This window comes from Octopus bimaculoides, chromosome 2, assembly GCF_046866305.1.
Source record: "Octopus bimaculoides isolate indiv1 chromosome 2, ASM4686630v1, whole genome shotgun sequence".
NCBI classification, from domain to species: Eukaryota; Metazoa; Mollusca; class Cephalopoda; order Octopoda; family Octopodidae; genus Octopus; species Octopus bimaculoides.
In genome coordinates this window covers 14,983,340-15,010,493 of record NC_142929.1, presented here as the reverse complement: position 1 = coordinate 15,010,493, position 27,154 = coordinate 14,983,340, and the positions used below count along the sequence as shown (strand labels likewise).

The 27,154-nt window shown below is 35.0% G+C and overlaps 2 protein-coding genes and 1 long non-coding RNA gene across 6 annotated transcripts in view; 1 reads left to right on the top strand and 2 right to left on the bottom strand.

Annotated features, from left to right (window-relative positions):
• Nucleotides 1-27,154, top strand: part of LOC106876006 (F-box/LRR-repeat protein 6) — a 336,390-nt gene that overhangs the window by 11,483 nt on the left and 297,753 nt on the right. Inside the window, exon 1 of one of the 4 annotated variants that reach the window (XM_014924366.3) lies at nucleotides 24,828-25,018. The exons of the other annotated variants lie outside the window; for them this stretch is intronic. Within the exon in view, the coding sequence (XP_014779852.1) occupies nucleotides 24,998-25,018 (21 nt within the window). The 5' untranslated portion in view covers nucleotides 24,828-24,997. Of the gene's footprint in view, nucleotides 1-24,827; nucleotides 25,019-27,154 lie in introns of those variants that run through there. 4 annotated transcript variants of the gene reach the window in all.
• The window catches only part of LOC106876000 (zinc transporter ZIP13), a 223,700-nt gene that overhangs the window by 115,066 nt on the left and 81,480 nt on the right, over nucleotides 1-27,154 (bottom strand). The gene's annotated exons all lie outside the window — the stretch shown is intronic.
• LOC128250485 (uncharacterized) lies at nucleotides 22,505-24,831 on the bottom strand. The gene is made up of 2 exons (XR_008266508.2): nucleotides 24,742-24,831; nucleotides 22,505-22,700 (listed from the first exon to the last, which is right to left on the bottom strand). It is a non-coding gene; the product is annotated as an uncharacterized LOC128250485 (long non-coding RNA).

The following is a 27,154-nucleotide window of genomic DNA, read 5'->3' as shown; positions in this document are numbered from 1 at the left end:
GAAGCATTCTGCTCAAGAACACAATGCTACACCCAGTCCACGAATCAAAACCACAATTTTACGGTCATGAGTCCAATACCCTCACCACTATGCCATGTACCTCCACCTCAGCTACTACAATACAATGTAATGCCAGCAGCAGAATATGATAATGTTGACTTCTAGTGCCCTACTGATTGTGCTCTGTCTAAGCCGAATGTCTGGCAGCCTGTTCAGTCAGTTGGTCAACCATTCAACATAGTCTAGACAACCATAAAAAGTTATCTTCTCAGCAAACCAAGGCTGCAACATAGTTTTGAGTTCTTATTGTTGCTATTACACTTTACTTACATTACTAAAGCATTTTACGTTACATTAAGAAAGTCATGAACGCTACAGCTTGCATTTACTCCTCCCTTAAAACCAGCAATAATAATCGCTAACAAATATTTGCAAGCAATTACACATTATTCAGACAGGAAATTCAGGCATTTTATGTTTGACTACTTATTCCACCTGTATGTGAATGAAATTAGTAGTTGTTATGATCATACATACATACATATATATATATATATATATATATATATATATATATATATATATACACACACACACATATATATATACACACACACACACACACACATATATATATATGTTTATACACACACACACAATTTGAGATTTAATCCTCCTCTTTCTCCACCTCATCATTTAACGTCTGTTGTTCATACTGGCATGGGTTGGATGGTTGGACAAGAGCTGGGAAAGCCAGAGAGCTACACCAGGCACCAATTGTCTGTTTTGGTATGGTTTCTATGGCTGGATGCCCTTCCTGGTGCTAATCACTTTATTAGAGTGTACTTGGTGCTTTATACATGGCATCAGCACAGGTGCTTCCCACCTTCAGAAATAATGGAATCATGATTAAGGAAAATAAATGTTTTTATAAACTAATCTCATAATAACACAAAGTTTCTCTCCCAAAAGATCAAATTTTTCTTCTCCTCACACAATATGAACTTAACCAAATTCACAAACTTTCTTCTGATCAAAGAGATGCATATCAGCATCTCTTTCTCACCTAAGCTGACGTACCTGTTGTCTTTCCTCTTTTCATCCATCTTCTTGTCTCATCACTAAGATATGGCACTCTAAACACTTTGCTTAAACATTCTTCCCCAGCACTGCAACACTCTGGAATGATGGCTCATTTGATTAACTTTTTGTAGATATGCAACAAAACAACTGAAGATAATTTCATCTCATGTTGTTCTGTAACTTGGTAACCTAACATATCATTATAGAATCATAAATACAAGCGTTTGTACATACCAAAACATCAGCTGCTAAAGAATCTCAGTCAAGTGCCAATTCACTAGAATCAAAAGACTGCAATGACGTTAATTAGAACAGAAAATGCCAGCTGCAAAGAATTTGTCTTCATCTAGTCTCAATGGGAATAAATGACAATTTTTATTAATTACTTTTCAATTGATTTTTCCCATGATAAATACTAATCTTATATACTAATGGAACATGGCCAAATGACTAAGAAGTTTACTCTATAATCATGACATCTCAGGTTCAATCCAATGTAAGGTATCTTGGAAGCCTGTCAAATGGATGTACCAGTAAATCAAAAGTCACATATTGTGTCACACAGCCTAAGGACAACGTTAACATGTTAACTGTTGTGGTTTGTCACTGGAAATTACTGGTGATGTCATGTATTTCCAGTCACACTGCATATTGTTTAATTACAAGGAAATGTAATGTTTTTTATATTTTTACAATATTCCATAATTAAACTTACAGAATAAAATATTTTCTCAAATTATGAAAATGTACCACTTGTGATGCATATGGCAGATGTGTGAAGTTTGTGATGGACTGCCACACATATCACCAGTGGTATGTGTGGCAGTTAATATGCTAAGGATACACATAGCCACAGAATACTCAACTACTGGCATATTAATTTAATAAGAAAGTTGAAAGTCTTATTAAACAACTGATTACTTGTGTTTGAAACTGATGGCATATCCATCTCTATGACTACAATTTGGTAAACATGATAAATATATAAATAAAGTTTCAGTTACTTAGAAATGATGTTATAAAAGGCTGACATCACAATCTAGAGGCAAATAGTTTATACTATTTTCAAATTTTGGCACAAGGATGAAAGGCAAAGTTGACCTTGGTGGAATTTGAAATACTTTATATTAAAGTATATTGATATGAAAAAAAATCTCAAAGTATACTTCATTATTGGTTTATAGGTAGTGAATTAGCAGAGTTATTAGAGTGTTGGATAGAAGGACAGAATGCCTTGTGATATTTGTTCAAACACCCTGAGGTGAACTTTCTTTGCTTTTCATCCTTTTGGAGTTGTTCTGATCTCTCCATTGTCCATATGCAGGGCAGCAATAGTAGAAGACACTTGTCCAAGGTACACAAACAGCGGGAATAAACACAAAAGCATGTGACTGGGAAGCAAACTTCATAATCAGCCAAGCAGTACACACACACACACACACACACACAACACAACACTCACTCACTCACACACACACACACCACTCACATACAACACACACACGCGCGCGCGCGAGAGAGAGAAAGCTAAGTTTAATTCAGAAGTGTAATGGCCTGCAGGATAACTGAGTGACTATTTGTTAGCATGCCGAGGCGAATAAAAATAAACATCAAAGAATATCCCTTCACATCCACCCATCCACCCACACACACACGCATACATATCCACACACACACGCATACATATGCACACACACACACACACACACACACACACACACATACAGATATATTCCAGTGGTTGGCAGAACCCCACCCCCCACTAAAAAACATGCTGAAGTGAATATCTATCATAAATACAACGTGCTAACATTCTGATGGTTTGTACTCCAAAGCGGAAGTACTTGATATCTATTTAACTAGAAGTGATGAAAAATTGGCAGCCAGTGTTTAGGTGAGCACCTCCACCGACTCACCCAGACATCTGTAATCCAAATATATTCCTAAAAGATTAACTTACAATGGATCCTTTCTGAGTTGCCCCAGTTTTATATATTTTTTTTAACGAAACAAAACATGAGATAATGTAAACTTAAAGATGTAATTTAAACATTTTGATATTCGTCTAATTTTGGAAACTCGTTAAAAGAAGTGAACAAGAAATAGTATACTTCCTTTCTTCTCCTACATACTGTGTGTGTGTGTGCATACACATATTTATATATTAGTGTGTGTGTATGACAGCATATGTGTATGTGTGTGTGAGAGAGAGAGAGGTAATATTTTTTGTTTATTTTTCCAGCTCTAAATTTATTTACACAATAGGATATCTTTATTTTGGTTCCAGAATCACAAAAAGTAAATACATTAAGAGACTTCGAGCCAACAAGTGTGCTTCTAAGCAGTTGGATGCTCTACTATTTTACTCTCTAACCTGTTTTCCAGCCTGTCAGCTGTAGCCATGCTGGGGGGGGGGGGGGGGGCACTACCAGCAGCAATATTTGGTTTTGCTTTTTTTTTTTTTTTTTTTAATTTTCTTAGTTTGAAGTGGAGAGATAGCATGCCTGATCTTTTCTAAGAACCTCCTGAGACTTGGAAGCAAATGTGAAGAAGATATCCTACCACCACTTTCAATTTCACTCCACACCCCTATCCTCCCCATCCCCACTCCCATACCTCCACCCACCACCCCTGCCCCTGGCTCATGGGTTGCTTTATCAGAAAGCAGCTTATCTTCAGACTAAAGACCTGATCCAAATGGTTGCAGTAGGGAGGACCCTGCTTAAGGTAAAGGGTCAACCATACACTAAGAACACATAGAAAGATAATCATAAGTGACACTCAGTCACTCAAATCAAAATAAAGGACTTTTGTGCTCCTCTAACATTATATTCAATCATCAAAACCTTCAAGCCAATGAGAGACCATCTAAGTGGTTCAACGTCCAGCTAGAAATAGCAACCAAATTTTCCCTTGAATCACATCCTATTGTCTTAAAAAGTCAGCATATAGTATAATAGGGTAATCCTAAACAGACTCCAGGAAAAAAAAAGACAGGATGATCATAGCTTGAATGCTTTTGCTTAACCAGGGCTGATTTTGGCTGGCGGTTGTTGAGGTTAAACAGCAACCATCAACTAAAACTTTGACACTACCATTTTCCTATTTCTTTTTTGTTTTAGCTTCTTGAGAAGGATGGTCATGGTTGGAGCACCTTTGAACAAACATTAATCTTGTGCGCATGAAAACCCTTAAATTGTATGTTGCAGATAAACAACTAGAAACACTGCTGCAAATAGTACATAGATTTAATGAAAATATTTGTAAGGGACTTGGATTTGAAAAATGCTCCAAAGCAACCTTGAAAAGAAGAAAATTATTTAAGAATGATAATTATATCATGCTACAAAAACTAACAAAGATTAAAGAACCCAACCAGACATGGACATATAAATATTTAGGAATTAATGAACTACATAATTTATAACATGTGCAAATGAAAGAAAAGGTGAAGAAGGAATATTACAGCTGCATTAGATTAACACTTAAAACAGAGCTAAATACAAACAAATAGGGTAACATATCAGTACTTTTGCTATTCAAGGAATAAGTCATAGTTACAATAATCTCAACTGGATGCTAAATAAATTAGCAAGACAAGAAAAAATAATGACCAGATGTAGAATTTGTTGCTCCAAAATTTGATACAGAAATGTTATATTTAGTACAAAAACAGGGAGACATAGGCCTTAAGCAACGAGAAACTATTATAAGTTATTCATACAGGACTATAAATATATTCAATAATGTCATCATCATCATCATCATCATCATCGTTTAACGTCCGCTTTCCATGCTAGCATGGGTTGGACGATTTGACTGAGGACTGGTGAAACCGGATGGCAACACCAGGCTCCAGTCTGATTTGGCAGAGTTTCTACAGCTGGATGCCCTTCCTAACGCCAACCACTCAGAGAGTGTAGTGGGTGCTTTTACGTGTCACCCGCACGAAAACGGCCACGCTCGAAATGGTGTCTTTTATGTGCCACCCGCACAAGCCAGTCCAGGGGCACTGGCAACGATCTCGCTCAAAACTAAAAGGAATAGCTACAAGACATGGACCGCAAAAGAGAGTGTTTTTTTATAGTGTTCCAGGAAGCCAACAAATAGAAAACAGAAGTTTAAATAACAATGGGAAAGAGAAAGGAGAAAGAAGAACAAAGTATGAAAAAAAAACCCTAAAATATAAGCTAAAAATAGAGCTACATATGATAAAAATAACCCCTTTATGGCCAATACAAAAAACTTGAAAGTAGACATAGGCGCAGGAGTGGCTGTGTGGTAAGTAGCTTGCTTACCAACCACATGGTCCCGGGTTCAGTCCCATTGCGTGGCACCTTGGGCAAGTATCTTCTACTATAGCCTTGGCTGACCAAAGCCTTGTGAGTGGATTTGGTGGACGGAAACTGTAAGAAGCCTGTTGTATATGTATATATGTATATGTATGTGTGTGTGTGTCTTTTTGTCCCCCCAGCATCGTTTGGCAACCGATGCTGGTTTGTTTACGTCCCTGTAACTTAACGGTTTGGCAAAAGAGACCGATAGAATAAGTACTAGGCTTTCAAATAATAAGTCCTGGGGTTGATATGCTCAACTATAAGGGCAGTGCTCCAGCATGGCCGCAGTCAAATAACTGAAACAAGCAAGTAAAGAGTATATACACAGAAAAATTGCAGCATTTGCTAAAAAGTGCCGCATTGAAGAAAGATAAGACTAAAGGATTTTGAAATGTGATACAGAATCAACGCCCTGTTATGAGAAACTACCAAAAGCACAGAATGAAACAGAAAAAAATGAAGTAACTGCAGAATATGTGGCGGTTGGAGAAGAAACAATTTATCATATTGTCTCTGGCTGCTTTGGCACTCTCATATACTGAATGTTGTGGCAACATTATGAAATACTAACAGCAAAGAGGTAGTGTAAACATACATAAGAAAAGGTCTGAGAGACTGACGAAGTGATCAAACTCTGGGAGATGTTAATCCACACAGACAGGAGAATAAGGGCTAATTGGCTGGATATTGCTGTCATCATAGAGAGTACCTCCTAATCAAAGTTTAAGCCCCAACAGACAATAATGTATTTGAAGGAATTGAAGAAAATATTAAAATATAAAGATTTGGAAATATGAGGAATGAAAACAAACAGTTCCTATGATATTTGGTGGCATGAAAATAATAATAAAAAAAAAACATGTAGAAAAATATAAATTTTCACAAAATACAGAAGATAGCACTACTAGGCATTGCACTTATATTTCATAGAGTATTTTTTAATACAACAGAAAATACAAAACTAAAATAAAAGTATAAAGCTGCACTCAGAGTGAGTGAAGTTATGCAAGGCAATTAAGCAACAACAAGAAGAAGAACACTCAGAAAGCATAAACCCTGCGAAGGCAACACTAACATCCTCTCAATGGTTAGCCAGAGATGATATTAAAATGAGAATATCTGAAATAAACTAGACTGCTCTCATAAACAAGAATACTAGAAATGAACCTGAACACTCTTGAAAATTAAGTGAAAAAAACTAGTAAAATAATCCAGAATCCTTGGCCGGTACAGGATCAATCCCAAAATCTAATCAGTTTGTGGCAGTCACGAGGCCAAACATCCCTGAAAGTTTCATCCGAATCCATCAAGTGGCTCTTGAGATATCTTGTCCATGGACAAACAAACAAACACAACTGAAAACAATACTTCTGCCTTCGCGAAGGCGGAGATAATAATAATCCTTTCTAATATAGGCACAAGGCCAGAAATTTTAGGAGAGGTAGCTAGTCAATTACATCCACCTGATGCTTCAACTGATGCTTCATCCTCGAAAGGATGAAATGCCATGTCAGTCACAACAGAATTTAAACCCAGAACGTAAAACCAGAAGAAATACCACTAAACATGCTGTCCAGTGTGCTAATGATTTTGCCAGCTTGTTGACTTAACAACAACAACAATGATAATGCTTTCCGATTTAGGCACAAGGCCAGCAATTGTAAGAGGAGGAAGTTGGTTGACACCACTGAGCCCAGTACTTGACTGGTATTTTGTTTTATAGACCACTACACTCTTGGAGTGGTTGGCATTAGGAAGGGCATCCAGCTGTAGAAACTTTGCCAAATCAGATTGGAGCCTGGTGCAGCCATCTGGTTTGCCAGCCCTCAGTCAAACCGTCCAACCCATGCCAGCATGGAAAGTGGACGTTAAACGACGACAACAATGAAGATGATGAGACACTGGAGAGATGAAAGGCAAAGATGTCCTTGGCGTAGTTTGAACTCAGAATGTAAGGAGCCAGAAGAAATGCTGTAAGGCCCTTTTTCCCAACATGCTAACAATTCTGTCAATCCACTCCTACCATAGTCATCATCATCTTTGTTTTAACGTCCGCTTTTCCATGCTTGCATGGGTCACATGATGGAATGCTAGGGGAGGATGTTCTTCCTGCTGCCAAGCAAGATAATATTTCCCCATGACCAAACATTAATATTACCACAGAATATTGGAAATGAATAGCACCTCTTAGATGATGGTTACACTTGTTTACAACTACCACACAATGTTGAGACATGGAGACACAAATATACATAAATGATGGGCTTCATTCAGTTTCCACCTCTCAAATTCACTCACAAAGCTTTGAATGGCTTAGAGCTATAGAAGACATGTGTCCCTAAGTTGCTATGCTGTGGAAATGAACTCAAAACCATGTGGTTTGCAGACAAAGTTGTAACTGCACACCCATACCTGCACCCAAAGAATAATAATAATAATAATAATAATAATAATAATAATAATGGTAATAATAATAATTGCCCTGATGCAGTACCAGGCAGTGGCTCTCATGGCTTCTGGTCTTAATTGATTACAAGTATTATCATGTACATTGTTTTGTCTTGATATAAAAAGATGGGCTACAGCAAATATTCTGCTCAGTACCACAGGTTTGCTTGTCAATTGTTTGACCTTAACCAGTTGAGCATGTGCCTTGGTGGCTGACGATATGTGCATCTCTGATCACGAGCAGAAGTAGTGGGGGAGCATCATAGCCATGTGTTGAGAGGAATTCTTTGGGGTTTGAATAATTCGCCTTTGGAAACATGGGTGCTTTGTTCAACATCCTTTAACGACCTTTATTCAGGGACCTTTTGAGTGGAGTGGGAGAAAATTCACCTGCAAGGTCAAGTGCTGTTTATCTTGATATGAGATCACCATGTCGCACATATATGGTTGTGATGCATGTGCCTAGTGTACCCTTATCAGACAGGTAGTCATGATGGGTATGCTGGGCTTTGTATATTTATACCCCAGTGTCACTTTGATAGCATGCACTGCTCTCTCACCCAATAATAATCATTCATGGAAAGAAATGGAATCGGTGAACCAACAGTGATAGAAAGGAAACTAATTGCTAAAAAGCTGTAATAATGTAGAACTGCTCAGTTGAAAGTTATGTGAAGAGTTTTTATGGAAGACAGGTGTAAGGTACCTAACTAGCAAAAGGTAAAGTGGCTGAATGTTGAAAGGTAAGAAGAAGCTTCTTGAAACTTCTCAACTGATATGAATATATGTACGGAATTGTTCATGCAGTTGGCTGAAAGTTTTGATTAACTGAGATAATCCATGCATTTAGAAGGCGAACACTCTTCTACAGGTGTTTAAAATCTCCAATAATATCATCCAATTAAAATATTTAAAAAATAAAGACAATGCAGATAGGAGTGGATTTAGGTCTTTCAAACCAATGGAGATGTTTCAGTCTTATTAAACCTCCTCAGTCAAATATATTCCACCTAGCTGGCACTGTCTTGGCTCTCCCACTCTTGACTCAGCAAACATTGAGAATACTGTAGCAGGAGAGAAAGAGAGAGAGAGAGAGAGAGAGAGAGAGAGAGAGAGAGAGAGAGAGCTGAACCAATATTCAGCAGGCACCCATTTTCCGGTTGAGCAAAATAGAGTAGCATGAAATGAAGTGTATACTTAAAGACACAATGTGCTTCCCTCTCTAGGAATTGAACCTATAACCTTATTACTGTGGGCCTAACATCTCGATCACTAGGCTATGCACTTTCACATAATATCAGACTGCATTCATGCATTTATATATGCATTAAATGGCCTAGCAGATAAGGTTGTTTTTAACTCATCACCGTCATCATCAACAACATTAAACGTCTGTTTTTCTATGCTGGCATGGGTTGGATTATTTGACAGGAACTGGAAAGGCCAGAAGCTGCACCAGGTTCCGTAGTCTGTTTTGGCATGGCTTCTACGGCTGGATGCCCTTCCTAATGCCAACCACTCTGAGTGTAGTGCATGCTTTTTACATGGTACCATGACCAGGGATTTTTACATAGCATAGAGTACCAGTGTTTTTTAAAAAGTTCCAAATTTAAATTCAGTCTTGAACTAAGTAAACATCTAAAAATAAGACATTTGATAATGATCAGGAATCAAACCAATGTAGTGTAGATGTTAATTAAAACAATTTTGCATTTCTAAATGTGAAAGTCATTATCTGAGATATTATAATCTTATTAGCAACAACACATTTCAGACGTTGAGTTAAGTATCTTAATATTACTTCCTTACAAGAAGTTAAAAGTTTAAAAAGATTGAGAAAGTAAACACATTTATAAGATCTCTTAAAATGTCTTTAAAGAGATTTGTAATATTGTTGCAATAACTAGTAAGGTGTGATTAAGAATGAGTTTCTGTATGTGTGTGTTGCAGTCTGTCGGTGTGAAATGATACAATATGATCTTAAATTGAAATTTCACTTAGGATTTAACTTGTTTTCGCTTCTGAAATAATCTTGCTACATGAAATGTACAATTATCTGTATTTGAATATGAAACATTATCTACCGATAATGTTTATCTTCTTACAGTAGTTCAATAAAGATAACGAATTGCTTGGCTTTTGCTAATCAGAGATCTCCATTAGCAAGTGATTAACACTCTTTAACTTAGACTTCAGAAAATGGGAGGATGGGAATAAAAGTTGTTACACACATGCTTTTCTCAAAAGCATTCACAAAACAAGGCAACTACAACTGGGAATTGAACATGGACCACTGACTAGATTTGCAAAAGTCTCATCACGTACTCCACAGAACTCTTCGATAACTTAACGAACATGGTTGTTATGATTATTCTTTTATTCTTGCATTTGTTTCAGTCATTTGACTGTGACCATGCTGGAGTGCAGCCTTAAAGGGCTTTTTAGAAATCGACCCCAGGACTTACTCTTTGTAAGCCTATCGGTCTCCTTTGCTGAGCTGCCAAGTGAAGGTAGGGGGACAAACACTGACACAAAGACACACAAACATAGACATACATACATACATACATACATACATATATGTATACGATGGGTTTCTTTCAGTTTCCATCAACCAAATCAACTCACAAGGCTCCGTGTTTTTCTCCTTGTTTTCTCCGTATTCTTTCTGTTGAAGAGCGTAGCTCGAAATGTTAAAGACTTTCTCTATTCCTGAGTGTTAAACTAATACATCCTTTTGTTGTTTACACCACCTGTCCTCGTCTGTTGTTGTTTTTTTCGTAAATTCTCCCTTATAGTAGAAGACACTTGCCCAAGGTGCCACGCAGTGAGACTGAACCCAGAACCATGTGGATGGAAAGCAAGCTTCTTACCACACAGCCACGTTTGTGCCTGAGTAAATTTTTTAAAAGAAGGAAAAAATATTGGTTTCAGATTTTAGCACAAGGCCAGCAATTTTGAAGGAGCGGGGGCTAAATCAATTAAATTGACTCCCATGCTCAACTGGTACCTATTTTATCGATCCTGAAAGGATGAAAGGTAAAGTCAATCCCAGTGGTATTTGAATCCAAGGATGTACAGACGGACAAATACAACTAGGTATTTTGCTTGGCATGCTAATAATTCTGCCAGCCTGCTGCCTCAACCCATAAAGTGCTGGGATTTGCACTTACATAACATGGACTGCTGAGCATATTTTATGAAAATGAGACTACCATGCACCATAAAAAACAAAAAATAGTTAGAATATCTTCTTAGTATATAATGGTAGCAAGTTTTACATCATCTGAAAAGTCATTAGTTGAACTATTAGTCCTCTTGCATTCTGGGGGGTATCGGAGCGTTTGAGTGACATTAGACCCCAATTAACGCCCGTAAATTAAATGTTTGTATCTGGGCCACGATCGTGACCTGTTGACCTGTGCCTGACGGCTATGATCGTAGCTTGTCACACTTTATGTGTTAATAAATGAGAACATTGATTTCTAACATCTATGAAACCTCAAATTGATGGGAGGTGTACAGATGATAGAATTAACTTCAGTACTGAACAAGTAGTTATTATAAATTTTACCCTGGAAGAATGAATGCTGAAGTCACCGTGATAGGATCTGAACACAGATGTATAAGTAAGCAGCTAAAAAGACATTTTGTCCGTCATTCTACCAATACAACACACCATCAAATTTTTTACTTTATATGGCTGTGTGGTTTTGGGTTCAGTTCCACAGTATGGTAGCCCAGACAAGTGGCTTCTGCTACAAACACATACATCTGAATGAATGAACGAATGGATGGCTGGCTGGCTGTATCATCAGTTACAATGACGAGTGTTCCAATGTATTCAGTCAATGGAACAACCTGCTTGTGAAATTCATATGAAGTGGCTGAGTGCTCCACAGACACATGCACCCTAGATGTAGTTCTCAGGAAGATTCAACATGACAAGTCAGGCCCTTTGAATTACAGGTACAACTCAATTTTGCCAGCTGAGCAGACAAGAGTAATAAGAAATAAAGTGTCATGCTCAAGGACACACTGCACTGCTGGATATTGAACTTATGACCTTACAATCATGAGGCAAACACCTTAACCACTAAGCCATGTGCCTTTACACTGGAAAGATTTACACATAAAATTACTAATCAATAAATAAATGCATGTTTTACAACTGCCCTATCCTTGCAAATCGTAAAATTAGTTACAAAAATGTACATCAGAAACTTATGTTTTTCAGAAATAGAGCCCAGCTCAACGAATATAGTCATTTAGTTTTGTTTAATAAATTGACTGATTCAGGATATTGTCAACAGAAATTACGTGTTCTGAAAGAATTCCTGTTTTAAATTTCCTGATTATATTTTACACCACTGAACTCTATCAATAAATGAAGTTCCATTAACCATGCCGAAAATATTCAAAAACAGGCTCAAAATTTTGTTTCAGAAAATATATAAATATCTTTTTTTTTTTCAATAATTCATACAGTTATGATCGAAAATTTGATGTTTGTGTATGTGTGTGTACTCTGCAAAAAATATAATGAATAATTTTTCAGTTTAATGTTAAATTGTTTTTATTATAACTCTGCATATACACACACACATACATATAAATAATAATAATAATAATAATAATGATGATGATGAAATTATCGTTTGCAGTGCTCAGGTGTATTACAACTTATCAAAGGTGCATGTATGGTACTTAGAATTAAGTACAAATGTCAGGAAAGTAAACAGTGTGTGAGTCATGACATACATGGGTGCATATATAAATAGAACCATACACTCACATGCACAAGCACAGACACATACATACACTTACACACGTGTGTGTGCATGTGTATGTATACATACATATGTACACATATACACGTACATGTACATGCACACCTGCATCAACACTTCATTATAGTTTATTGTTAAATATCAATTTGTAAAAGAAACTGTTTTATTTTGAAACTTACCTGATAAAAACAAAATAAAAACAAAACATCACTTAAAGATTTTTTGTTTTCACTTTGCAAAGAACTTATCAATTATTATTTTTATGACTTGAGATGGTTTTACTTTTTATTTCTTTGTAGCAAGTTGGTGCTCTACACATGATGCCTCATAGCATGTATAATCATATCTATGTGGCACAATTGTTGTTGCTGTTGATTGCCTCTACATCAGTTCAGCACTGGATTAAGACCCACAGAGGCCCTAAACACTTAAAAGACTTTGGTGTCCCCCCCACCAACCACATATATGTAATTCAAAATATAAACAATACAAAATGAAACAAAACTAAAAGCAAGATGGAAAATAATCTTTATTTTTGTATACTTCCTCTTTATTTATATTTGAAAACAAGCAAATTAGCTTGTTAAGAAAATCTGTATAAGAGAAGAAATCAGTAATTATACTGAGAAGTAATGTTTACCACCACTTAAACATGGCTGTTCTATAGGAACCAACATTACTGCTATTTTTAACCTCAGGAGGATGTCTCCTCAAGCTGGTTATTTGATGCAACCTGGGCCTGCCATATATTGCAAGCAGGGGAGTGAACCCCTACATTCTTCCAGCCACGAGACAACCAGGCTGTATGGTTTCAACCTCTTTGCAAGAGACTGTGTTACTTGTTTTTTTTTTTATATATTGCAAGCTGGAGAAAACTACTGCTATCTCTAGTGGACAGGTATCCACCACTGAGGATGACCACAAAGAGGTTGAAATTCTATGGTCTAGTGGTCTATGGACACTGAGTTCAAACCCCACTGAAGGCAACTTTGCCTTTCATCCTTTCATCCCCAGAAGGATGAATAGCAAAGTCAACCTCAGTGGAATTTGGACAAAATGCTGCTAAGCATTTTGCCTGGCCTGCTAACGATTCTGCCAGCTCACCACCGTAAGTTCAATATATATTGATTTCAAATTTTGGCACAATGGCACAAAGCCAGCAATTTTGAGGAAGAGGTTAAGTTGATTACATCAAGCCCAATGCCCAACTGGTATTCGTTTTATCAACCCTGAAAGGATGAAAAGCAAAGTTGAACTTGGCAGAATTTGAACTCAAAATGTAGAGACAGATGATGAAATGCCACTAAGCATTTTGCCTGGTGTGCTAACAGTTCTGCCAGCTCAATATATATATTGGTCCAATATATATTGCCAACATCATCTGAAATAGGTAGTTACTTTACGGCCATCTGTGAAAGATAACAATGACACTCAGGTCTGCAAGGAACAGTAAGTTTCTTATAGCTAACAGCCATGTGTATTGTCTGTGAACATATGTTTATATACTTGAGAGTAATTATGTTATCATAATTAAATTTATTTAATTGGCATATATTAAACATTGCTAATTCTGTTGCTGGCTATCTTCTTTCAACTTGAAATATATCTTTTTATATAAATGTATATAATAGTTTCCATTAACAATAAACTAAACTGAATTCAATTCAATTGAATTACTGATGCAATGTAATTCTTAGCAGTTACTGTCTTGGGAATGATAGTGTCAATTCCTGATATCCTTAATATGAGGTATATAATAAATTTTTGTTAAATAATGTAAAGCTCCAACTCACATCACAATGCAAAAGCTAAAACTCTTGAAGTGACTTTATTCTATAAAACCATTGTTGACAATAACAGGTTAAATTCTTGAATTAGGTGTGACTATTTCAAAAATTTTCCTTTCACCTTCCATTAACTAATTTAAGCTTTGTCATAATACAATTATTATTTTTCATTTTTAAGATTTCCTACAGTACCATCCAATGCGATAATCAATGTATATTTGAAAAGAGAATGTTAAAATCAGCTTTTATTTAATATAAGTGTTTCTGGCACTCCATTTGTTTTATTTCCCTTTAATGTAATAACCTCTCTTTTCTCTTCACCATCCTATGGTTTTTGACCTGTTTCTCTTATCAGCCAACTTTCTAAGCAAGGTAGAATGAGGCAAAACAGAGTCATGAGCAGTGCTGTACCCTTACTAAGGTACATAACTCTGTTTACCCCATGCTGCTTTGTTGCAAAAAAAACAAAAAAAAAAAATAGAGGCTACTACTGTTTAACATTTGAATGTAACATTACTTTCCCCCTCCAACAATTATAAATATGAATGAGTAAATATCCACAATCACAAGAATAAATACAAAGAAACTACTTGTCCAAACTAAAATTGGAAAACAAAAAAAAGTAAGTAAAATGGATGTTAGAGAAGTAGCTCTATTTATTTTGAATAACATTTTTTAAAATAACAGACCTCTGTAATACTTAGTTACATATTAAGAAAGAAATTCTTAGTGAAATTCTATTTGCTTGCTTCTTTCTACATTGTAGTGTTCTTACATAAGTTAAGACAAGAAAATGCAGACTGTAGAAATTACGCAAAAGCCATTCCATTGATATAAATGGTTTCAAATTTTGCCACAAGGCCAGCAATTTCAGAAAAAAAGGGGTAAGTTGACTAGATCGACCCAGTGCTCAATGGCTACTTATTTTATTAAGCCCGAAAGGATGAAAGGCAAAACTGACCTCAAGAAATGCTCCTATGCATTCTGCCTAGCACGGTAACAATCCTGTCAGTTCACTACCTTTATCATCATCATCATCATCATAATGATAATGATAATAATAATGGTTTCAAATTTTGGCACATGGTCAGCAAGATCTGAGGAGGGGCTTCTTTCAGTTTCCGTCTACCAAATCCACTTACAAGGCTTTGGTTGGCCCGAGGCTATAGTAGAAGACACTTGCCCAAGGTGCTATGCAGTGGGACTGAACCTGGAACCATGTGGTTCGTAAGCAAGCTGCTTACTGCACAACCACTCCTTAACAAAAAAAAAAAATCTTATGTGGACCCTGGTCAAGAATCACTGATGTAAAGGACTCCTCGTTGCTGTAACCAATATATATGTGAGGGCAAAGATGTGACAAAGAACAAATAAATGAAGGTAAATGACTAGTACTCTGTTAGTTATGACAACGAGGGTTCCAGTTGATCTGATCATCGGAACAACCTGCTTGTGAAATTAACAAGCAAGTGGCTGAGTATTCTACAGACATGTGTACTCTTAAAGCAGTTCCCAGGGAAATTCAGTGTGACAAAGCTGGCCCTTTGAAATACAGGTACCAACCATTTTTACTAAATAAGTGGACTGAAGCAACGTGATAAAAAGTGTCTTGCTCAAGGACACAATACACCACTGTATATCGAACTCACGACCTTATGATCACGAAACAAATGCCCTAACCACTAAGCCGTGCACCTTCACTGGAGGTAAACACTTAAATAGAATAAAGCAAAAAGTACTTGCTTTATCTAAAATGATACGATTAAGCAAGAAATGATGGACAGACAAACAGACAGACAGATAGATAGATAGATAGATAGATAGATAGATAGATAGATAGATAGATAGATAGATAGATAGATAGATAGATAGATAGATAGATAGATAGATAGATAGATAGATAGATAGATAGATAGAGAGAGAGAGAGAGAGAGAGAGAGAGAGAGACGGAGAGAGAGAGAGAGAGAGAGAGTAGATGAGTGGGTGCAACAGACAGAAGAGTAAGATGTGAAGTTGTATTTTAAGAATAGTAAGACAAATTAGATGACGGTAAGAAGGAATATTTTGTGAAGTATCATCGTTTTCCTTTCAACTGAAAGAGTTGAAGAAATATATATTGCAGTGCAGATGGCTTGGAGCTTGTGGTGAATGACACCAAACCAAAAGCATGGCATGCCATCTAATCCCGACACTTCAATCTTCCAAAGCTACAAGATTCACTTTGAAATTTATACATCAAACAAGACCAACATTATCGTTATCGTAGTTGTTTTAATCATTGTTGTTGGTATTAATGTTGTCATTGGCAATCTTCTTAGTGTCGTCATAATTATCATACCTAACATGACCACCACCACCACTGCTGCTGTTATTACCATGGCATTCCTCACACCCACTTCCGTTATTTTTCTCTCTAGCTACAAAACAAATTAATCTATTTCCTCATAATTCAATTTAATTTGATATTTAAATGGTTATTGTCTTTCCTGTTATACCACTGATATACAATACTATCAGTATCTCATACATGTGATATACAAAATATCAGTATAACATAGATACACACACATATATGTGTGTGTGTGTGTAAAAAAGAGAGAAAGAGAGAGGAGATAACTTGTAAATATTCTATATTTTTGTTATGTGGTAGATTTGAGGTCCATTCTTCTCAAATGCTTAATTCACATAGGTATAAAATCATAGCCACAGCCACCTCTTGAGTGATTGTGCACTCTTAGAGATTAAATGCCTCATTGTTTAGGTGATCAAAAATTGTACAGCCTGGATTCAAGTGGATATATATATATATGTTTTAATATGTATGTTTTTAACACTGTGGACACCACTGGACTGAATGGTGTTGAAACCATAATGATGTAGATGTTTTCGATTTCATTTGAATTCTTTGCAATCAAATTTGATGGCAAAGAATTCAAGGCATAGAATCTAAACGAGATCAAAAACATCTATATCTGTTTGGGAAACTAATGATGGGAAAGCACATGTCATGTTCAATTGTAAATTTCTTATATTCTGGATTCTCTTTCATTCCTATAAAGTAGAAAGTGTTTGTGTATTCATAGTCTTTGGGGGCCCCTTATTTTGGTATTGTTAAGCTGGTGCTTGGAAATTTTAATGGAAGGGTTGAATCTACATCCCTTTAAAGCAGGAATTTTGTATCATAGAACTGGAGGTGGTCTCAGGTAGGTTGGTATCAAAAGAACTAAATGGTTCGAATTTTGGCACAAGGACAGCAATTTTAGAGGGAGGTGGGGGCTGGTCGATCACATTGACCCCAGTATTTGGTTGGTATTTTATTTTATCAACCTCGAAAAGATGAAAAGTAAAGTTGACCTTGGCAGTATTTGAACTCAACAGAAAGAACCAGAAGAAATACTGATAACCATTTTGTCTGATGTGCTAACCATTTTGTCTGATGTGCTAACCATTTTGTCTGCCAGCTTGCTGCCCTCAGTTTTGCCGGTTATGGTTTATTCAGTCTCGTTGAATTTCACTTAGCAAACCATTAAACATTTATTATTTGGTGCCAACATTTTCATCACACCAATTGTGACCTGCTCACTGATGTGATTGAGAGACACATTAGAATTGCATTAGTGACCAGGTTGCAGTTGGTGTGCTGAGCATTTTGACAACAAATAATTTATGGTCAGGTGAAGTTAACTGTTTTTGAGAAGCTAATATGTATCTTCCATGCTATATTGTTTTACTTATTATTGTGTGAAACGTTTCTTTTGAATATGAAACATTTGTAGTGGTGTAGGTAGCTAAATAGTTGAAGGATCTCCCTTGCAAGAAAGATCATAGAGTAACCTCACTTTTCTAAGTTTCTCGAAACATCTGAGTCATGAGATGTGATTCTTAATTATCCAAGAAGCTTAGCGTTTCTCTTGGAAGTGTCCAGAATGTCTAGCGTTCCATTAATAAAAACAGCTTGCTAACCCAGCTCTTTGCTTCTTAGTTGATTAGACTTAGAGCCATTCACATCATTGCTATGTCCGTCTATTTCTCTACACCACATAACTGAAAACCACCACTTAGCTGTTATTTCTACATTTTCTATCTCTGAACTTTCTTGCATAGATTACTTCATTCAACTAGATTCTACATTGTGATTCTATGTATCATCATCGACCAGTAAATAAAATATATTTTTATGTAGTAAATATATAGGTTTTGAATTTATTCTTTCATGTCTATATGAACTCTTGTAATAACATACACGCAGCCACATCAACACCTTGTACTGACTATATATATTCCTCTACACATTACTGGCACTCCATCAGTTACAAAGATGAAGGTTCCAGTTGATTTCATCAATGGAACAGCCTGATCATGAAATTAACATGCAAGTGGCTGAGCACACCACAAACACACATATCCTTAATGTAGTTCTTAGGAAGACCCAGCATGAGTGTGACAAAGCCGGCCCTTTGAAATACAGGTACAGCTCATTTTTGCTAGCTGGGTGGACTGGAGCAAAGTGGATTAAAGTATCTTGCTTAAAAGCACAGTGAACTGCCAGCAATTGAACTCATAACCTTATGAGCTGAACATCATAAGTTGAACACCCTAACCACTAAACCACATGCCTTTACTATGTAACATAGGAAAATGGCGGCTCATGAAATATCACTTTATGTCTTAATGTGTCAATTACATTTACTATTTATGATTGCGCAATATTCTACCAACAAAATAAGTAAGTCAGGTGTATTTCTAAATTAATTGCAAGAGTTTTATACAATTTCATACACATTAAGGCCAATATATAATATATACATTAAATATATCTTCTCTGGTCACAAGCTCATGTTTCTCACACCATAAGGTAATTGGTGTCATGTCACGATCAGCAGGTAGCTTAAGATGCTTTACATAAACACACATACACCTGTTACATTAGTGAAATTCATAATAAAATAAGACACTGTGCTATTCACTTAATATATACTGATGTATGTTTTGTTTTTGTAATATTTCCTTTATGTTAAGTATGATAAATAAAAATCAATAGACTATCTCCTTAACAGAGATATCCTTCAATTAGAGATAATACTTTTTGTCTCTCAATCCGTCCGTCCGTCCAGCAATCCATAATATTCCATATGCTACAGAAGAATTTTTTACGTACAGCCTGTTATTGTTATTTCGGAGAGCTACCAACTGGTGTTTGCTCATACGGGGGACTCAAGAAGAGGTTCAAGGACCATCTTAAGTTTGTCCTCAGCTCCTGCACAACATTCAACCGGCACAACGTGAACACTTTGCTCAGAACTGGCAAACCTGGTGTTCCCTCTGCGACGAAGGAACTGCACACTTTGAACTAATCCGACGTCAGAAACTTGAGAAAAAAGAGACGTCAGTGTCATCTCAGACTCACTAACAACATAATGAGCAACTTCCCTTGTCATCTGTGTTCAAGGACCTGCCATTCCAGGATTGGACTGTTTTCACATCTATCAACTTCCAAAATGTGGGATAAGACTTCTACAGAACAACGTCATCATCAACATTGATGGATAGCTTAAAGCAAGCAAGTGTTGTTTTTTTATTGTTTAAACCAAAGTCAGCCGTAATCAAGTAGGCCTATGTTCATTTTCCTTTCTTTTCTTTTTTGCAGACCCCCATATTTCTGTGACTATAATACATATGTTCTCTGATTTTCAAGATTACTAGGTAGGATACATGTGAAATTTGGCTGCTATTTCTTGCAAGTGGAGTGACTATGTACAAGCTCCTTAATGTACTACTTAAAGAAGTAGTTCTCAATGATTTTGATATTGAGAAACAATGGAGATGAAATGAGACAAATTATTATTACACTGCATGGATGTTAAAAAGGATATATTATGTTTCAAACCCTTTGGTAGCAAACTATCTGGGACCATCCTAGGATTTAAGTATACAAATTTCCCCTTTTAAAGTGATTTAAATTAAATTCTTCTCAAAATTTCATGTTAATTTATGTTCCAAACGCCAGACTAACAATGACAAAGTTATTTTGCTAAATTCTTCATTATTTTCAAAGTTAATTGAAACAAAGATGGCATTTCAACCGAAATACGACATCAAGCGGCATTAAAAATTAAGAAAACAATAGGAAAAAACCTATTGCTTGCCCCCATTTTATTAATCATACTTGTGTATGACAAAATAATGACCTACATGTTTTCAAGGTACTCAAGAATCAATGGGTTTTCTAAAGCCTTAACTACATTTTTTAAAAATTTGAGGAATATTTAGGTATTCCAATGTGACACACCAAGATACCACTGTGCACTGTTTGAGAATCACTGGTTTAATTTATGTAAATATTTCTGGAAGCTGTACAATGTGTGATTTATTTGTTTATGACATGCATTACAGTTGTGATCGATGGATTTACTTGAGTGCAAGAAATTGATGGGAAATGACATTAAATGATTAAATTCAGTATAAATGATTTGGCAGACACAACAGAACACTGTGTTCAAACATATTTCATTTGTTCTCCAATAGTCTTAATTTATATTCCACCACAGTGAATTGGATTTGGCTTTCGGCCACTGATAAAACAGGTACCAGATTTACACAGGTGTTGATTCAATTTCTTATAGCTCTGCCTCTTTCCAAACAGATCTGGAACCTAGCTAAATAAGTAATAATTGAAGGAAAAATTTAATAATTAAAAAAATTGGAAAACAATGCCTCAGCATTGGCTGTAGTCTAATGACTGAAGCAAGTTAGAAAAAGAAAAAAAAGGATTTCTCTAGATTTAAAAATTCTAATGCCTGACAAGGTCCACATTTTTGAGGAAAGGTAAGATCATTTAAATTGCCACAGTGTATCTAAGACATCATTATTTAATGTGTATTCTTGTTTTAAGGCTGGGCATGTTATGAAAAATAATTGGTTACTATCAAACAGTTCCAGAGATCTTACTGGGATTAAATCAATCCAGTATTTGATTTGGCAGTATATTTATCAATCCCAAAACAGTAGCAATGAAATGTATTTTATATCATATCCAACCTTCTTTAACCCTGACCATATCTGACTTAAGCCAGATCTAGCCTCTCACACTTACCCTGCAATGTCATTATGAAAATAAACAATCACATGATCAAAATCTTGAAGCGATGTGGTAACATCCGATTAATTTAAAACAATGTGAATAAATAAGCATTACGACAGGGTAATCTGAATGCTAAAAGGTTAAACAAGAAGATACATGAAATAACGTAGTTGTAGACACACTGTGTTGATTTAGTTAACTTTACTCTCCCCTCAAATTTGTGGTCCTGTGCTTTTATTAGAAATCATTATTTTGAATCTGAGTTGAAATTTCTGTTTGAAATGAAAAAGATTTTTTTAATCTTTTGAATTATAAAATCTTTCCATTGATTTAATTTCAAAAATTTGGATAAGTTCAAATTCCATGTTAGACAAGAATCATGGTGTATCATGTATAGAATTTCTTTGCACAAAATATTAGTGTTCTAGACATTCCACTTTATTTAAACTTATCCTCTTAATTTGTGAACTTCGTAAAAAAAAGCAACCTAAGTGACTGATTTTACTTCGGAATAGATTATAGACTATCAAAAAAAAAAAAAAAAAAAAAAAAAAAATTCTTAAATCATCTTTTTAAAAACACACTTTAATTACTTGGTCCTTAATTTAAAAAAATGTTCTCAATCAGAAAATATTTAAGAGCCAGTTTAACAAATTGTTGAAATTACTGCACTTAATTTAAATAGTCATAAAAATCTTGTAATCGCATTGAAATTTATATATAAAAAAAAATACTGTTTTAATTGTATATAAAAAATAAACAAACCATTTAGTAATGTAAAAGATCTCACAATTCTAGATGTTTATCATAGATTTAGTCAAGAAACCAAAATCTAGTGTATATGAAATTAGCCCCCTTTAACTACTGAGAAAATATTATGTAAGATTCACCAATGTAGAGAATGGTATTTGAAATTTTAATGTTAAACACTGCACAGAAAATACATTTCTCCTGGCAAGCAAATTCTCTAATATAGTATTGATCCTTTGTCAATATTTTATTTCATTTAAGGCGGTGAGCTGGCAGAATTTCGTCTGTCTTTATGTTCTGAGTTCAAATTCCACCAAGGTCAACTTTGCCTTTCATCCTTTCAGGGTCAATAAATTAAGTTCCAGTTGCATACCGAGGTTGATCTAATCAACTGGCCCCTCCCCGCAAATTTCGGGCCTTGTGCCTAGAGTAGAAAAGAATATTTTATTTTAGTTCTCATTTAGAAAGGCATGATTATCTCATAATCCCATTCTTTCATCTCACCTCTTTAGATCAGAGACAATGTGTTTGTGCAAGAAAACAAGAGACTGAAGTATGAAAGATAAAGTTATGATATAAAATGGATATTATGCCAGCAAAAATTCTTTTAAAAAACTCATTTTCATTATTTTTTAGTAAATACCAAGGATTTTGAGGATGGTTGCAATAGCAAAGATGACAATAATGAAATAACTTGCACAGATATTGCTCTGTTTTCCAGTAATTTCACATTAGTTCAGTGATTTCATATTACTTCCAGTTGCATAAGTTGTCAGAGATAAATTTCTTGAGGTTTATGAGGCATAGGCATGGCTGTGTGATAAGTAGCTTGCTTACCAACCACATGGTTCTGAGTTCAGTCCCACTGTGTGGCACCTTGGACAAGTGTCTTCTACTATAGCCTTGGGCCGACCAAAGCCTTGTGAGTGGATTTGGGAGACAGAAATTGAAAGAAGCCCATCATATATATGTGTGTGTGTGTGTTTGTGTGTCTGTGTTTATCCCTCCACCATCGCTTGACAACCGATGTTGGTGTATTTACGTTCCTGTAATTTAGCAGTTCAGCAAAAGAGACTGATAGAATAAGTACTAGGCTTACAAAGAATAAGTCCTGGGGTCAGTTTGTTCGACTAAAAGCGATGCTCCAGCATGGCTGCAGTCAAATGACTGAAACAAGTAAAAGAGTAAAGAATTAATGAAAAGAAAATGTACTTTTATTTCCTTTTTGGAATTCAAGAAAATCAGAGTTATCCAAATAGTTAACGGCTTTGTATAACTAATTTAAAATATTTTCATACAATGTCTTTTATCTTTTGCTTGTTTCAGTCATTAGACTGTGGCCATGCTGGAGCATCACCTTGAAGAATTTTTAAGCAAATGAATCATCCCAGCACTTATTTTTCAAAGTCCAGTACTTTTAATATTAGACTATTTTACTGAACCACTAAGTTATGGGCATGTAAACATCAATTCCAGTTGTCAAGCAGTGGTGTGGATAAACACAGACACAAAGTCACACACACACACATTTATACAACAGGTTTCCACCTACTAAATCTACTCACAAGGCTTTGGTCAGCCTTACTGCTATCGTAGAAGACACTTGCCAAATAAGTACATAAAATTTTCACAAAATGTATTTTTATTTATCTATTTATTTAAATAAAATTTTATCCTCAAACTTAAGAAGTAAATAAAATGTTAAAATTGCTGTTATATATTTTTATAATTTCAAAACAAGTTGTCCATAAGAATTTATCACAAAATCACAAAATCCTATATAAACAAATTTTTTATTCAGTCTAAACTTAAGAGAGATATTCAAATGACACCTCCAATATATTCTGGTCACATCTTGAAATGTTTATTGTCTTGATATCTACACAATAGAATTCTTAAAACATTGTTGATTGTAACCTTATAAAGGAGAAAGCTTTTGTTTTCTGTTTAATAATGGGAAACGTAAATATAAAACCCTTTATAAACAAAGAATAAAAACTAAATAAAACAGGGTTATTGTTTATAAGTTGAAAATGCTTATTTTTGGACACTCAATAAGTAAATGTATTACGTCTTTGACTAATAACAATACAAATAAATGGTGCCAAAAGGCCAAAACATGTGAAGATATAAGAGATAATTAGTGCAAATTACTGGACCTTTTTTTCTTTTTCTTTCCTTGAGAATCTTAAATAAAGCATTTATTCAAAACCACAGTAGGTGAATTCATTATGGAAGTAAAGAACAGATGGGTATTCAAAACTTATTTCTAAATGATTGGTACAAAGTTAGCAGTGCTTCAGGGGTTGCTGTGAAAAGTAGTTGGTACAGCAAAAATTATGGCGGCAGCAGCTATGAAAGAACTGTAGTAAGCAGAGTGAAAAAGTTCTATATTTAGAGAAGCCATATTTGGGAAGAAGGATTAACAGAGAATATGAGTGACATTAAAAAGGTATTCATCTTACCAGCAGAGAGTGCACAGGAATCATTAAAAGAACTACTACAACTGCAAATTACATAAACCCCTCCACCTCCCTCCTGTGATTACCACTGCTACTGCGGCTGTTGTTTTTGTATCTTTACTATCAATAGAAACAACAACAATAAAAAAAAAACAAAAGGAAAAAACACATCAATAACTTAAGTTTATTTCTTTTGCAAAGAGAAATATTCCAGCACAGCTCAAGTCCTGCCTAATCTAATATCGTAATTCAAGACAGAATGGTTACGCAAACTGTATCGGTGAGTAAAATCCTCTCAAAAACGCAATCACATAACAGTAATTATAGGACCTGCAATTAACTCAATTAAAAAAACACAAATTCAAACTTCCTCAACTTAAAAGGGGCTGTACCACTTTTGTTTACTAATAAATGTTTTTTTTCTTTTTTAAACAATATATATATATATATATATATATATATATATATATATATATATATATATATATGAAACAGCTTAGCTCATGAAATAAAGAAACAAGAAAATTTTTTTAAATAAAAATTTCAAAAATTCACATGTAAAAAAAACCAACCATATCAAAATAAAATTTCTCAGATAAACTCCATAATGTTAAACATTTTTACGCGTAAAAAAAAAAAATATTTGTTAATTAACCACCATAATGTTCCGCTAGAAGAACTTAAGTAGAATTTCACTAATGGCATTACCGTTATATTTTTCTTTTGCGACATAAGAATAGTCAAACATAACATCATATTTCTTACTTAGATGAACATAAGAAACTAAGAAGAATTATTCATTTGTGTGTGCATGTGTGTATGAATATATGAGTGCGTGTATGTGTGTGTGTATTTTTTTATCCACTTTATTAACATTTTGATTATGCAGGTAGATACTCCAACTAATATTGAGTAATGTTACGGATAACAATAATAAAAATAGGTAAATAAATAACTACGCCATACAAGCTATTGTAATTCAACTTGCTAAACTCAATGATTGTTAACAAGTAAGAGAATCTGGTTTCACCAATTCATGAATATTGGTTAAAATACAAGTGAAATGTCAAGTGTTATACACAGTTACAATCATGTGCAGAAACCATTCTTTTACTTTCACTACTTCTTCTATTACTATTAGCAGATCTTATATATGAATATATATATGTATGTATTTCTATCATGCTGAGAAACTTGGCAGACTTAATAATCTTTGGCAGCAGAATTGCAATTTTATTTCATTATTCTGTATTGCATTCAGACAGTTTATTAAATATTCAAGATTTATAATGATAATAATAATAATAATAATAATAATAGTAATAATAATAATAATAATAATAATAATAATAATAATCCTTTCTACTGAAGGTACAAGGGGGATGGGGGTTATTCGATTTCATCAACCCCAGTGCTTGACTGATACTTAATTTATCGACCTTGAAAGGATGAAAGGCAAAGTCGACCTCGGCGGAATTTGAACTCAGAATGTAGCGACAGATGAAATGTAGCTTAGTATTCTGCCTGGCATGCTAACGACTCAGCCAGCTCACCGCCTTAATGAATAATAATAATAATAATAATAATAATAATAATAATGATAAATATTCTTTCTACTATAGGCACCACACCTGAAATTTTGGGGGAGGGAACTAGTTGATTTCATCGACCCCAGTGCTTGACTGGTTCTTTATTTTATTGACCCCCAAAAGGATGAATGGCAAAGTCGACCTAGGTGGAATTGGAAATTAAAACGTTAAGGTGGGAAAAGTGTTAGCAAGAATTTTGTCCAGTGTGATAACAATTCTGCCATCTCACTTTCTGCTATAGGTACAAGGCCTGAAATTTTGGGGGTAGGGGGCCCAGTGGTCAACTGGTACTTATTGGAAAGTGGGAAAAGCAAAATTGACCTCAGTGGAATTTGAACTCAGAATGTAAGAACTGACGTTGCTAAGCATTTTGTCTGTTCACTGCCTTAACAACAACAACAACAACAACAACAAGTACAAGTACAATACATAAAAGAATGTTTAGTAATATTTAATTCTGTTCCTCCTCTCCATTCTTCAAATTAACAAGTCTTTCATTCTCAGTTGCATTATAATGGAAAATTATCAATATTAAGCGAAGACTGCTGAAATGTTTATCAAGCATGTAATAGCATATAAATTGCTGTAGTACAAAGTTAGGTCAAATGATAGGAACAAAAAATAGTATTCTTTTTAACTGCTTTTATATATCTATTCTGTATTTTATATTACAACTGTATTGCTTGATTTTTTTATTTACATATGTTCGGAGAGCTATTAAGAAAATAATTGAGTGAGTGGATATTAAAGTGTACGCACGTGTGTGTGTGTGTGTGTGTGTGTGTGTGTGTGTGTGTGTGTGTGTGTGTGTCAGTGTGTGCATGCAT